A 15597-nucleotide genomic window follows, 5' to 3' on the forward strand; every position below is an offset into this window, starting at 1 on the left:
CACATAGTTTAATCAGTGTTACACAGTGTAGCGACACCTCGCTCTGAATCGCGCAAGCGAAATGTTTCGCTACAGAGCTATATATACAACTTTCCGACATCATCCATTGGAGCGGCGGGTGAAGCACACTCGGACATTCTCCCCTGCAGCAGCTCGCAGATCGCCCGCGATACCGCGGGCTGGATCGCACTGTAGCAGGATACCTCCCGGACATGACACCTTGGACCATCCGGTCCCACCCAGTGCCCCACCTGTAGTTGCAGGTGGCGTTGCCACCACTGAAAGGGGCCATCGCCCCGAACAGTTACCCCGAAGCCTGTGAAGGCTTGCGTGGAAGACCCGAGTAGTAGTCATCCATTGGGGCCTTCACGGCCGGCCAGTCGAGTTGACTGGTCGAGGATCCTCCCTTTTTCGATGGAGGAATTTCACCTTCCTTCCTCCACAGTGGTGACCCCGACGCGATATTATGGCTGGTTTTAGTGTCACGCGGACCGTCAGTACGTTCCGCGCGTACGTAATCCGCGCTGAGCGATCGATCCGCGTATGTCCTTTTAGTATCGTCCTGACCACCGCGGTATACTCTCGCGCGACTTGCCATCATTATTATACACCAGCCTAAATGTCGATGTCGTTATCGTTGTCGTCGTGTGTTCGTGGTTTTTATTTTTATAGAGACTAGACTAGACTTTTCTCTGATCATTTCTATGGGAATTTCGTTGTACCTAGCGGGTTGATCGTGAAACTACACATACAGTTAACAACAGAAGGTCGTAAGTAACACGTACCGCGTACTCCAGCAGCGCGAGGTGGCAGAACACGTACTGGTCGGGCATCTGTATGGAGTGCGCGCGCTGCGCCCGCACGCGCTCCACCGTGCCGCGCACGTCCGCCACGCCCTCCGCCGCCAGCCGCGACGTGCACATGTCCAGCGTCAGGAACGTGCCTGCCATATACACACACACCGTACATATCAATAATATATCAACGCTTTTACAATAGAGGGCATTCTTAAGTTTATACGTTCCGAATAAACTCAAAGACCACTTTAAAAAATTCGCATAAACTACGTAAAAAATAAACATGTTGCTACATCCAATGTCATGTTTCACATACAATGTCCATTGCAATAAAAAAAAAACAATCCGTACCTGTCCTGCCGATTCCAGCGGAACAATGTACTACTATTGGAGGTCCTCTACTGTGTCCCGCCCACGCATCTCCTAATCTGTAAAAGAAAAATAAATATCTGTTTATGTCTATTTGAACTTACTTGAATTTGACACACAACTTTAAACATTCCGTCAAAACGATGATACGCATACATACGTCAATCACACTCACACACACACATTAGTATCGAATACGTACTCATTACGCGCCCGCTGCTGCGCGCGACGCACGAGGTGCAGGAAGCGCAGCACGGGCTGCGCGCGGCCGCCGCCCGGCACGCCGTAGTCCGGCCACCGCGTGTACTGCCCGTGCCATATGGTGCGCGACTCCTCCGTCTGGAATACAACGTGCATAGTGGTCATATTAAATTAGCTATTTACGTATTGCCGTTTATGGATAGTGCAATTTCATACACAGACTTACATTACACCGATTGGAGTTTTATTGAGGAATTGAACATAAAATTTCAAGTAATAATAAAAAACCTGTACTTCCTATACAGGGTCTGAATTAATATAAACGACAGTGATATATCCAGTTTCACTAAACCGTAGTGTTAACAAACTAACTTCAGCTCCATACACCAATCCAACACTATCACTCACCCGCAGATCCGTGAGCAACAGATGCGATATGGTATAGTCGTCCTCGTGCTCAATGTCCTCAGTGGTGACCGCGAAGCCGGCGTGCACGGCGCGGGCGCCGAGCGCCGCGGGCCAGTACTGGCCGCACTTGACGCGGCCGCGCTCCACCGTGCGCGTCGTCATCACCACCACCAGGCTGCCCTGCTCCCACACCATGCGCCAGAAGTCGCCGAACGTTTTGGGCAGCGGACCTGAAAGTGCGACGTTCATGTCAAAGCTGCAGACGGATTGCGCACCAGAATGCAGAACAACTTTGCATTGGGATGGACAAAATAGGACGTAACAAAATATAATTTTTGATAATACTTGCACAATATTTGCAAAACAAATATTATAACTAGGTATAGAATATATTGCACATAAAAAAACATTGTAAAAATAATTATATAATTTGTAGTAATTATACAAATACAATATACTCATTATATTGTAATATACATACATGTATATTTTTTATTAGTTTTATTTTATTTATTTCTTTATTTATATCAGGCAGCATTGCCCATATATTGTTAGTAGTACTTATTCTAGTGTTAGTAAAACTACATATATTGTACTTATGTGTATAATTTAATCATAAAAATTACATTTTCTCAAGTATCATTGAAACGGTTACATATTCGCAGAATATAAAATTACATACACAATAATACTTATTTAATGATCTATTTTTCGATGTTGTATCAGCAAATGTTTCAATGTAAAATCCATTCATATTGTGAGTTAATAAAAATGAATCATTTACACCGAGTCATAATGTGACGCGCCACCATAAAACGAATTTCAATAGTAAACAAACACTAACAATACACTATACATAACGCCTACAAGTCAATGTTACTTGGGCACCCATTCTATTTCAGTGAAACTTTCCTCGAAATAGGGGTCGTGTAAATTTTCCAATGCACGTATGGCAGAATGCCAAACCAAGAATAGACAAACAATGACTGTTTCCGAGTAAATTCACAAACTTTTCAACAAACTGTAAATGCTTCTTTGAAGCCATCAAATAAAGGTCGTGTATAGTTCACTATAATAAGCGCGTGTTTACTGCTATTTTTAAATTCAATTGAATTTTTGCGCGATGAAAAATACACATATATAGTCAACATAATTAGTAAATAATTTTTCATGTTTAAATTAGTCATTTTTTTTACAATAATCTTGTTACTCACCCTGTGTGCATATGAAGGCATTTTTCTGTTTGTAGCCATCAACATAGTTGGCATTTATATAATCTGTTGTAGGATCATCCGGGTCGGTTTGCGAAAGAACCACGCGCGAATGGTCGTAGCATAACACGTCCGTGTAGCGGTTCTTGACTAGATTACTCGGCAATCTGCAATGTTATAGAGACAATTAGTTACAATACTAATTGGTTCACGTGTAGTCGGCTATGTTGTAGTAAGTTTCAAGGCTATTGGTGTTTATGTATACAACTCAAATCATAATCTATCGGACAGATTCTGTTATCTCTTTCTAAGTTATGAACGAACTAGAATGTGTCTTTTGCATATGGTGTGTTATGCTTCTTATAGTCAAACAACAAAAAAAAATATATTTTGATGATTACCATTTACATACCGCTCTATTTCTATAAAAACAATCTGTAACGTATGAGCGCGTACGGATAGCAGGGGTATACAGTATTTTTTATCAGCATTAGAAAATTATATGTTATTAGGATAAATATATCTATCTATCTACAAGTATTAGCCACGTTTGGCCGGCGAGTTGGCGAGTGCAGTTTATAAGTGATCCCTCAGTCGCTGTAGATGGGACGTGCAGAGCCCAGATTGACGAATCTATACTAATATTATAAATGCGAAAGTAATTGAGTAACAGACAGACTGAGTTCAGTCTGTCTGTTACTCAATCACGCCTTAACTACTGAACCAATTTGCAAGAAATTTGGTATAGAGATATTTTGATACCCGACAAAGGCTTCTTTTTACCCCGGGACATAGGATAAGTATTATCCCGGAAATCCCACGGGAACAGGAACTATGCGGATTATTCTTTGACTGCGCGGGCGCGGGTGGAGAGTGGAGAGCTAGTAGCTCACTCACTTGGCATGGTGGAAGGTGCCGTGCGGCGGGCGCGCGCGTATCTCCTCGTACTCGGCGGCGAGCCCGCGGCGGCCGAGCGCCCGCACGCGCGCCAGCAGCGCCGCCGCGCTCTCGCCCGCGCCCGCGCCGCCCCCGCCCCCGCCGCCGCACTCCTCGTCCGACAGCCCCGGCGACGCCTCGCCCGACGACCACGTGCCGCGCGCTGACACAAAAAAAGTATTCAGTACCTAACAAATATGTTTACAATTTTACTAGTCATTGAGACATCCTTTTAAGCATTTAAGTCTTTGTGTGAGAACATCTCGCTCTTCCGAGCGTACATACAATTAGTTGATAGGATAGGGTCCTATCAATTAGGCGATTGACAAACCTCGCGTAAAGAAGCGCAGGAAAGCGATCTTGAAATACGCAGAAATCACGTCTACTATTATAATTATTGATTAAGGTTAAGGTTATTTATAGGTGAAAATTTATAAGGTTGGTTTGTGCTCTCTTCTCGTATAGGTACGTTAAAACAGCTAATCGGATGAGACAAAGGTGGTATAGTCGGAATTGCGATCGTGTTTACTAGAATGAAACTATATAATTAAAAAATGTATTTAACCTAACCTAACCCGTAGGCCGCTTCAAACAATAAAATTGTAAAATTGTCCAATTAGAAATCAATTATGGAAGCATTTTAATTGGTCTAACGCTCAACACACTTTTTTAATGAGGACGATAATAATTAATAAACTCGTACTTCTTTGATAAAAGAGAATATACTTTTGGAATTCATCATGTTCTTTATGTGAATTATTTAATCATATACATGTTTATATACTTTGCACGGTTCTCACCCGTGTAATAATAATATTTTCTGACGAATTATAACGTTTAATTTATAAGAGATAAAAAAATCATTGATCAAAAATTGAAGGCAACATAGGTACATAAAATTATGTAATATTTCCAGTGTTTACCATAAAAGAATTATTGTAAACATAAATCTTTGTATGACATAATAGGTAAATACAAGATGTACATACATAGATGGACACAAAAACAATAAGTCAACAAAGTACTTATGCAAATAACATTATTAGTCATAGATCTTAATGTTTATATGATGTCTATTAGAACCTGTGTGTTATAAATATTTTCAACGTTTTACAATAAATTGGCTCCTTGAAAATCAGTAAGAACAAGGTTTTGGATGATTTTTTGTAACAATTTTAAGATAAACTAAACAAAAAATTTATGACTTTTTTTTATCATCAGGAAAATAAAGCAACATTACATCATCACCTTACAGAAAAATAAGTATCGTGTAAGTAATACATACTTGACAAAAATATTTCAAACAACAACAATATTAACTCAATACTGTACATAATATAAATCTGTTTTTATTTCCCTCACAGTCACGACAATGCGCAATATGTTTTTATTGCAAATAGCTTTTATAACGAAACACTATTAATTTTTTTACAGTGCACTTGTTATTTAATATTTATGATAGCGACTATTTATTTTTTATATTTGCAAAATTTCGCATCATTACTATTATAAAACTGCATTGAACTTTCGTGATTGTATGACCACAAATTAAAACACAATTTACCCGGATTATGATTTTTTAACTTATTGTTTTTCCACCACTTACAATTTCCCATCGATTATTATATTCATAAAACTATATACGTATATTAACACATACCCGGCAATTTTAATTTATCAGTATTCATTACAAATTATTTACAAAATAAACTTTGACAAAATCAATATTGCGTAAACAAAACATGACATTCACGTCATGTAAATTTTTATGGAAATTGAAAAAGGTTAAATATTAATAAATAAAGAAAAAAAAACTTACTTATTAAATCTAAATCATCTTCATCCCCGGAGTTTATGTGGTTTCCTTTTATGTCCCCATTGTAACCGTGCGTATGCCTGCAAATTGATAGAGCATTCTTGTAAAATTCTATTATAGATTTAGATTAGAAATAGTTCATAACTTCAATAGGCACTTAGCAAAAACTTGCATGTAACGAGTTGCGATTTACTAATGAATCAATACTAAGTAAAATTATAAATTTCGTTTTTCGATTAAAACACGAATATTGATGACATTTATATTGAAAATAATATATAATTATATAAGACCACAGGTCATAGGCTAAGCCACTTTATTACAAAACCGGTGTTTGAGCTTTTAGTCCGTGGGCGAAACCACAGGTCACACCTAGTTTATTACAAGATAAACAGAATATCGTTATATAATTATAGTAAGCTATAAAACCCGCCCACTAGCGTTCACAATGATCGATCACAAATCAGAAAAAATATAGAGTTACATAAGTTAAACAAGATGTTTTTGTTGCCTTGAGACGTAATACGAGTTGTCGTGTAAAATCCCCGGCCTTTACTCTTGAAATGTGTGGGTTTTAGTCGCATTTTGTTTTTATAAGCTCTAGCGTTCTATTTGACAGTATATGTTTTCTAGTTTTTTTCTTCTAGGATCGAAGAAACAATGAAGTAATCGATCTTTATCAATTATGGTAGTTCTGGTTTTACCGTGAATCAACATTCGTGTAGGCGATATTGCATAATTCACCATCATGCAACACATGACACAAACCGATAAAGTAATTTTAAAAGGCACTCAATGCATTTTTCTAGTGCCCCTACGTAATGTATACATTCACATTAAAACAACATTAAAACGTTATTACCAAGATTCACGTCCCTACACGCTAAACATACAAACAAAGTTATTTTAATCGTACAACATAAACCTCCTCCCCCCACCCTGTATCACACACACTCGCGCATACGCGCACACGCATGCACACACACTTACACCCACACGCACACGCAAACTCCCCAAACCACCACACACACTACACAGTACCTGAGCGGCGTGGGGTCGCACGTGAAGGGCAGGTCGCCGCTGATGTGCATGATGTCGGCCGCGTCGCTGTGCCGCGCCACACGCTCGCTGCTCATGTCACGTGTCACCTCCTGATCTATTATACCTGCCGAGTAATATATACACACACGTAAATAATCATTTCATTATCTATATGCTTGTTGGTATCAAAAAAATAAAAAAAAAATGTTGATATTTTATTTCTAATACAAAGTCCTAACTATCGTCCCTTCCTTTCTAGTATGTATTATAAATGCGAACGTGTTTGTTTTTTGTTTCAACGTAGCTATTTCATTATATTTTTTTTGTGTCTGGAGATAGAATGCTAAATTGACATAAACTACTTTTTACTGCGGTGGAACATCTCACTGCCGTGTGAATTTCCTTTGACTCGCAGGTGAAGCCACGGACAGAAAGCTAGTTCAAATACAAAATCAAATTGAAAATTTACCGAGCATACGAATCGAAGGACGATGTAAAAAAAGTAATATAAACTGAAAGCGAATAAAATTAAAATAGTGTATTATTTGAATTCCGTCAAGACACATGTAACGACGACTTATAATGGTTTCAGGATATGAAAAGTCACAATATTGCCGTCGTGATGTCGCGACGTAATAGACACAAGCGAGGGCTTTGTAATACACATTCCCCTTTCAGCGTATCAATAACGAACGACACGGCAGCAATCATTGACAAGAAGTATAGCTGTTCGGAAAGTACTACATATACTACAGAAAATGAAGTAAATCATACGTAATTTAATTGTTAATTCAGGTGTATGAATTTCTTGATAGCACTACGTAGTACGTAATGTATAATAATAGGCTAACACTTCATCAGCTTGATGGTTTAAATATGATTCACACCTGATGCAACGTATCTGATTCGAATTCGAGTTAATATGATATGTGCCTTTAACTAAACTGTTTTAACTTCCCTAGCGTATGCCGAGGCAATTCAGACGAATGTAACAATCAAAATTGAACTTTAATGTGATATAACAAAATATTCCTTTTTAAAACCAGAATAAAATGCGGTTACCTTTTCCTGAAACTAGACTAAACGTTTCGCTATTAAAAGTATGCTCTCACTTTCAGTTATTTTCGTTTGAAATTGTTGAATAATTTAACCGGTATACATTTCACATTAAAACAACATTAAAACGTAATTAGCGTTCATATTGTTAATCTGTTTGTTAAATACTGTTATTATTCTTACCATTTTGCGGTTTGACCGTTGGTATATGATTACTGATCACATAGTCGTCGATTACTCCGTCCAATTTTGAATTTTGAAGATTATTCGTGTAACAATTTCTACAGTGCTCTAACCTGGAAAGATAATAAAGCGATACATGAAATGGCGTTTCTATAAGAAAGCACCGAAGAAGTGTGTCAATAAAACCAGTGGAACTGCCAGAGTTAATTTTAGCTAAGATTATTTTCATGAAAGGAAATAGCGCATAGGAAACCGGCGAGAAAACGTTAGCTTACACGCGCAAAAAGGAAACGAGAACTGTAAATAGGGAAATTTAAATAAGCATCAAGAACGAAGAAACGTTCCGAGAGAATACCCAGTAATATTCACGGTGGCTAATTCGTAGCACGGGGCTTTTACGCGAAATAGGATTCCCATTTGACAATGAAAATAAAACGAGGACACGCCTCGGTAATTTAGTAAAGGTAGACGTTTTCACAATTTGTTGAACATGATGTTTCATCTCGAATCCATAAAATCTACAATGCAATGTACGGTATGGGTACTACAGTTTTGGATATTCCACGTCATGGTGAATACATTTTGATTGTTATCACGAAAAAATTACGTAATACATTGTATACAACTAAATATCAAGAACATCCACTAACATATACCTAATAATTAAATATCAGTTTAAAATTAAAATACTATAATAATTAATCAATTTCTTTTCAATAATTGCTTTGCTCAATGAGACCCGTTCGTTTTCACCATCAGACCAGATACGCCTACATAACGCTAAGTACGATTCGCGTATAAAAAAATGATCGATGATTACCAACCAAGCTGCGTGATCCGGTTCGAGCTGCCCGCCGAGCTGCTTGGGCAGGCTCGCGCGCGGCACGTGCACGCCCAGCTGCGGCGCGCTCACCGTGTGCACGCGCTCCCGAAGCTTCTCGCGCACGAACAACCGGAGGATGCGAAACGGCGCCTTGAACCACAGCGGCGCCGTCACTATTAACACCTTTTTTAATTTCGCCGGATAACCACCCTGGAACAATTTCGATCGTTAGGATTGCAATTTTTTTTCAATACACAATTCGTTTAACACGCTGTTTTTATTTGGTAAAATAAATTAACAATCGCTGTATTCGTGGGAATGAGGACATTTTAAATTATTGTTAATTGATGTGGGTTGAACCTCATATAATATGTTTTTGTTTTCTTTTACGTAATCTCCTGCTACAAAAATACACATCTACTTTATTGATTAATTTTAAAGTTCTGAATGCAACATATTTTTAGGTCAGAATATTTGAATGAACATAAAAATGGCAATAGCTTCATCTGTGCCAAGCTATTGTCTTAAAAATAGGCCAATTAGAAATGCGTGGTGTGTCGTAATACCTAGTCTTTTATAGCTAAGAGCAATATTGTAAAGTATACGAAATGATGTTTAATAGGTACTTCATTTTATGAAAGTAAAATATAGAGCAAAAATATCTACTGCTACTTATTGTAATAAATCACCAACTGATTATTTGTAGTTTATTAGTTGCTTTGTTTTATTTATATCTTTTTTTAATAAAAAATGCAAATTAAAGTTTAACACTTTTAAATGGAAAATAATTTAAATGAGCCTTCAAAGCCTAGATAAGTTTATCAGATATTCCTAAAACTGAAAAAATGGAGAACTTCTTTTTTGCTGCACGGACATTAGTTTGAGTTTATGTATTGTTGGATGAAAATTCAGTAGAGTTCATAAGAAATAAAAAGTAAAAACATTCCACTATGTTAATAAAATATATTATTGGACAGTTAATACATAAACTACGTTATGAAATTCCATCATATTATCATCGTATTGAAGCATACATAAGTTTTCATAGGATATACGACGACAATAAATACGAAGGACGTGTTAGCGAACGCGAAGGTGACGTGTCGATAGATCAAAAAAAAATCTCATAATAATACTTTCCCAAGCCATTGTGTGCTAATCAGTCACCACAATCAACGAATAAATTAACAAATTGTCTCTTTTTCCCTACATCTGATCATACTTTATACATAACGGTAAATATTGATTGATAGATAAACTATATATATATATATATATATATATTTTGCCTTCAAATATAATTATTAGAAATACTGATTAGATGAACCTAATAATATGGATATAAATTGACGAAAAGTGTTCATGGTTCAGTCTACATGTAATCACTCATATTTTAACAACTTCTACTTAACAACTTCGAAGTTTTTTCAAAACTTCATTTGTTTAAATTAATTAAACAATAAAAATAACTGCGTTAAAAACAACCGACTTCAAAAACGGAAAAGTTTTTTTTTTTTTTTTTTTTATTATTAATTGAAAAACGGAAAAGTAAGAAATAAAAAAGATTTGATATTATTAATTACTACATAATATTATTTTTATGTGCTATTTACTAAAAAGGTTTGATGTCGGTGCATGGGCTTAATACTAAGTGCTTAGTGTTTGGCACCGACTTCAAACCTATTTAATAAATAGCACATAAAAATAATATGTAGTAATTAATAATATCAAATCTTTTTTATTTCTTACTTTTCCGTTTTTGAAGTCGGTTGTTTTTAACGCAGTTATTTTTATTTAATACTTTTTAGTGTATTTTTCAACACGAATCAAACGAGCCCAAACTCGATAAAGTTGAGTCAATATATTACTGAGTTCCTATGGCCACCTTCCGATTCCATCATCAGATCAGCTCCATGTCATGATAATGTTTCATCGCTAATTCGCTATCCAATTTACATTCGTATACAAAATTTCAGCTCAATCGGTTACCGGGAAGTGAATCAAAGTTACTTGCTACATTGAAATTAAGTCATCGAGTACAGACAAAAATGCTCATAAAATAAAAACTACTAGGCCTAGCCGAATAAAATTTTTATGGGACCAATTCGACACCATCCCGCATCGAACAAAAAAAGAATCACGTAAATCGGTTCAGAAACCTCGGAGTAATCGGTGTACATACATAAAAAAAAAAAAAAAAATATACCGGCCGAATTGATAACCTCCTCCTTTTTTTTGAAGTCGGTTAAAAAGGACACTCAAGGATCTTTGTACATTAACCGTTTCTTACATTTTTAAGGTTTTCCGTTTATATAAACATGTAACATTATCAAAATAATTACTTAAATTCTATGATGTAAGTAATCATTTTGATTATTATTATAAAAGTCGTTGATAGATAAATATCAATCTATTATTTTTTGTGCATATGAATGAAACATGCACATTATAATTTATATTTAAACATACTTAATAGTGTAGGTACAACAAGGTACGAGTATCGAGATTTTTATGAGTGCACTTTAAAATCGCTGCTGTGCCGGGAAAAATCATATCCATATCATCTCGAAATGGGGGAAAAATCATATCGATATCATCCAGTAGGATAGGCAGAGGATTCTGAGACTTTAAAACGTTCTCTTTAAAAAAAAATCTAAAATTAAACGGAACTTAATAGTATCATGACTGGTGTTTGACAATGACCTTCAAGATAAGATAAGGTGTGCTACCCTAGCGAAATGCTAAAATGAAGTCCTTGACAACGCATTTCCAAGGTTATAAAGATAATAATAAACCATATATGGTAACAATAAATTCAGACCCTTTCTTTGTTTAACGAAGTAAAGAATTCTTGAGTTTTTCTCATCTTATCTAACGTAGGGCAAGGTCTGTCGAAATTAAATGACACGCCTGAGTGGCGGACCGATCTAATCAAGATCACTTGGATAGGCCTCGATAAAACTTGAATATATTTTTCGCCTTTCCACTCATTTTATTGCAATTGGCTCCCCACAATATATTATTTATTAACACTTTTTGCTATACATACTATTTACTTTATAAAGTGTTCATTATTCTTTGAAATGGGCGGAACAATGTATGTATTGAATATCTATCTAATTATTTGAACTAATGTTTCACAGTTGTCCCGATAAAAAAAACAAAGCTGTAATAATTGAATTGAAATAGCTTATAAATACACGTCGTGCATAAAATACAGTGTTTAGTAACGAATCTTTTTGCTTTTAACATGCTAAAGCATGTCTTACAAGTCCTTTATTTTTATGGTTGCCTGGAAGAGATTGCTTTTAAGCAATAAGACCGCCTATTGTACACTTTTCGATTTAAGGTATTCATTTATTTTAAATTTCTCTTACATGTACAATGAAGTGTCATAAATAAATAAATAAAGCATAGTTTACAAGCACACAGTATTCTTTGTGTGGTTTAGTATGAATCCCCTTCAGGAGGAAAGGTATCTGATGTTATATTTATATACGCAAGGTCAATAAAATAGAATGCTCCCGAAGAACTTTAGGGTGAACCCAGACAGCCTTACCAACGTCAAGAAAACTAAGGGTGCGAGGTCATTGCCCTTGGTTTTAAGATTCCGACATTGAAATATTCATATTATACATATTCGTATCAGTGTATTAATAATGGTTAAAAACTAAATTTTAAAATATGATATTATATGCACGACAAACATGTTTAGATGTTTAGGTAATGTATGATTATTCAGAAAAATAAATATTTCATAGCACTACAATAAAGACAGCAACAGACAGTAGAATAAAGATAATATTAGATGCTTAGCAATGGAACTTCCGTATTTAATTAATTCCGTCATACCATAGAAAAGTCCGTTAATTTAAAAAAGGTATAAGGGTAGAATTATAGTAGTAGTTACTATATAATGTTCGTTTAATAATTGTCTGTCACTGTCCTTAGTCTTCCGCAGTCTACAGTGGTCTAGACATCCCCATGACGTCAGACCGACGGCAATATTAATATCGCTATTAAATACGCAGACGTCGCTGAGACGACATTATTTGACCCTGTATAGGTAATGGAAATTGTAAACAAAATAGGTCTGGAATAACAACTCGCGAGCTGAATTTCAGGTATTTTTATCTAGGTATGAATGTAATCAATAGCTGCTCGCGTCGACCTACGTACTAATCGGGGACACCTTCAAATAATAGAAATTTACTTTGAGCACATGGGCAAAGCCTCGGATAGTAGTCGAATTTGTATATTTCATATATTTTCAGTCCGCTATTTAATTAAAACTTAGGCGAAACTAAAACATTGCATGTATTTAATTCATGTAGATAGGTTACTTAGAAGTTCGCAACCACTTGCCAAACTACGCAGTATGCGAATTTATCACAATGAGGTCGAGTTGATGAAACGAAACTTGTTGAGTAAATTCTATCCCCCGAATTAGGGCGAGAGTGAGGTGGAGAGGGCAAGATAAACACGAAGGCTGAGCCTAGAGTTCAACTTGACTCAGCGCCTTCGCTAACACTTAAATTCCGCGTGCTTCTAGGCGGTGGCATTGTATTGTTTGCTCGAGCAAAACACAATCTGTAAAATGCAAATTTATTATTTTTATTCATATCCGTTTCTAATTAATTTATATTTGACATAAAAGGTCAGAAGAAATACAGCACAAGTCAGATAATTTCTTACGTGATTAAAATAATTTAATAACGACTTCATGTCGTTCTTAAATTTTGTCTTTTTAAATCAATGTTGGGTAACACCATAGGAACACTTAGAATATACAGTAGACGCTACTGCGAATCGCAGTTTTACGTGTGAACTATCTATGATGGACTGAAAATTGATTGTTCCGAACTACTTTATGTTAAGCAAAACATAAAACTATTGGTATAATGTCGACATAAAAAAGCGATGCTCAACCGGAAGTCTATACGTAGCTGTAATTGCTTCCACTTCTTTTAAGGATAGTACCTATATACACTTTCTCTCGTACAAGTTTCTTCCAGCCTTATTTGTTTAAATACGAGAATATTTTTTGTCTTCACTTGTGGGCTACATATTTAACGTTTGTAGGGCATAATATGTTGTATAAATGCGGTCGCGCATCTTGTAGGAGAGTAAGCTCAAAGGTCTACATCACAAGCTATTTCTACGGAGAAAATGGGACGTATTCATGCTCTAAATGAGAACCGTAGCATATGAACGGTGTCTTTAAATGCAGTGCTGTTGAATGTCTCCAATTAATATTACATGAGACTCTATATACGTCCCTTTAATATAACCAGAATTAAACTAGTTATATTATCTATTCCAAGAATTACTATCACTTGTGACGTAGTTTCAGTTTAACACCCAATACCATATGCGTAGCCGGGAAAAAGATTATAAAAATATCTTAATGTTGTATCTCTTGTTTTTGTGAGTGAATAAAATCTAAACCAAGAGAAAACCAAAAATCACTACACTTCTTGAGTTACGAGTGGTGTAACTAGTCCCACTTTATTTTATATAAATAGATCATAACAGAATTACACCAACCTACAAATCAATTTATAGACAAAAATTAAATCCACTCTTCTGAAATGTCAATATCATTATGTGGACAGAGTGCGACTCTCGCCTGCTGCAAATAAATCTGACCTTTGATATAAATGTCAGGAGTTTGATTTTATTAACAGCCCGGGGTGAAGCCATCGCAGAGCAAGTGCTTTTGATTAATCGATGTTGATGATAGAATCAAACATTATAAACCGACATTTATCGCTGTATCTTTTTTGAGGGACATCTTTATTAATTACCGGAATAAATGGCTACGAAAAGACTTTGAATCACTTTAAGTATGGAGCAAAATGCTCAGCCAGAGCAGACGGTGTTATCTTGTTAATATTAATCTGAATGCCAATTAAATTTATATTAACAAAAAGTATAAAAACGCGTCACGTAACAAAAAGTATAAAAACACGTCTAAACACTTATTATGAAATATGAACGAAAAACCTTTCAATAATTTTACGTAGGATCTCTGTGCGTGTAGAGCCTAAAATAAGCGTGTCCCCGTTACATAAATATTAATCTTATCTACAATTTATCGACATATGACCTAGCTTCGACACACGTGCTGTTTCTATGAATTTTCATGAATACAAAAGGATATATACTTACTACCTACCACCCTGGAAGAGGATCCAAAGTCGTTAAAGTTCTAAGAATTAAATTATGAAGGATTAAAATTATTATTACTCAAATTCACTGTCAAAATATAAAATAAAATGTGTCTTAGTGTACTTTATGTAACACTTGACTCAAAATGGGTAAATTTTGTTCTCTCCCGATTAAACAAAGCGCAATAAAATCACCTTTGTTATGGACAAACCAAGTATTAGGAACTTTAGGTTGGATAAAAGATCTTAAAGCATATTGGGCATGAGCAAAAGTAGAATTCAGGACACAGCTATGCATGAACACCGGGGTATTGTCCCACAAAGGGTTGAAGGGTCGTATAGGGCACAATCAATGAGCTGTGGCTGCACGGCAGATTGCTATTACCGATACTCCACCGCAATGGCTGCCACTCCGTATACGATCGATGCCTATAAATTCGCAACGTATCTTGATGAGTGCATAATTTGATATGGTATAATTTAAATTAAATCTTGATTATTTACCTTTTTTAGTCATACAAAATTTAATTAATAATTGCTAAAGCTAAAGATTCAGTCTTATAATAGGTAATTGATTTGTGTTAAT

The 15597-nt window shown here is 35.8% G+C and overlaps 1 protein-coding gene across 2 annotated transcripts in view; it reads right to left on the bottom strand.

The window, feature by feature from the left end:
- Window positions 1-15597, bottom strand: part of LOC123698634 (tyrosine-protein phosphatase non-receptor type 9-like) — a 45460-nt gene that overhangs the window by 2016 nt on the left and 27847 nt on the right. For both annotated transcript variants that reach the window (XM_045645370.1, XM_045645369.1), the window contains exons 5-14: window positions 8843-9051; window positions 8019-8131; window positions 6780-6903; window positions 5742-5818; window positions 3884-4085; window positions 2990-3153; window positions 1776-2005; window positions 1369-1505; window positions 1149-1225; window positions 786-943 (exon numbers count right to left, since the gene is read on the bottom strand). In XM_045645370.1, coding sequence (XP_045501326.1) covers window positions 786-943; window positions 1149-1225; window positions 1369-1505; window positions 1776-2005; window positions 2990-3153; window positions 3884-4085; window positions 5742-5818; window positions 6780-6903; window positions 8019-8131; window positions 8843-9051 — 1491 coding nt within the window. The remainder of the gene's footprint in view (window positions 1-785; window positions 944-1148; window positions 1226-1368; window positions 1506-1775; window positions 2006-2989; window positions 3154-3883; window positions 4086-5741; window positions 5819-6779; window positions 6904-8018; window positions 8132-8842; window positions 9052-15597) is intronic.

Source organism: Colias croceus, chromosome 16, assembly GCF_905220415.1.
Source record: "Colias croceus chromosome 16, ilColCroc2.1".
Taxonomy (NCBI): domain Eukaryota; kingdom Metazoa; phylum Arthropoda; class Insecta; order Lepidoptera; family Pieridae; genus Colias; species Colias croceus.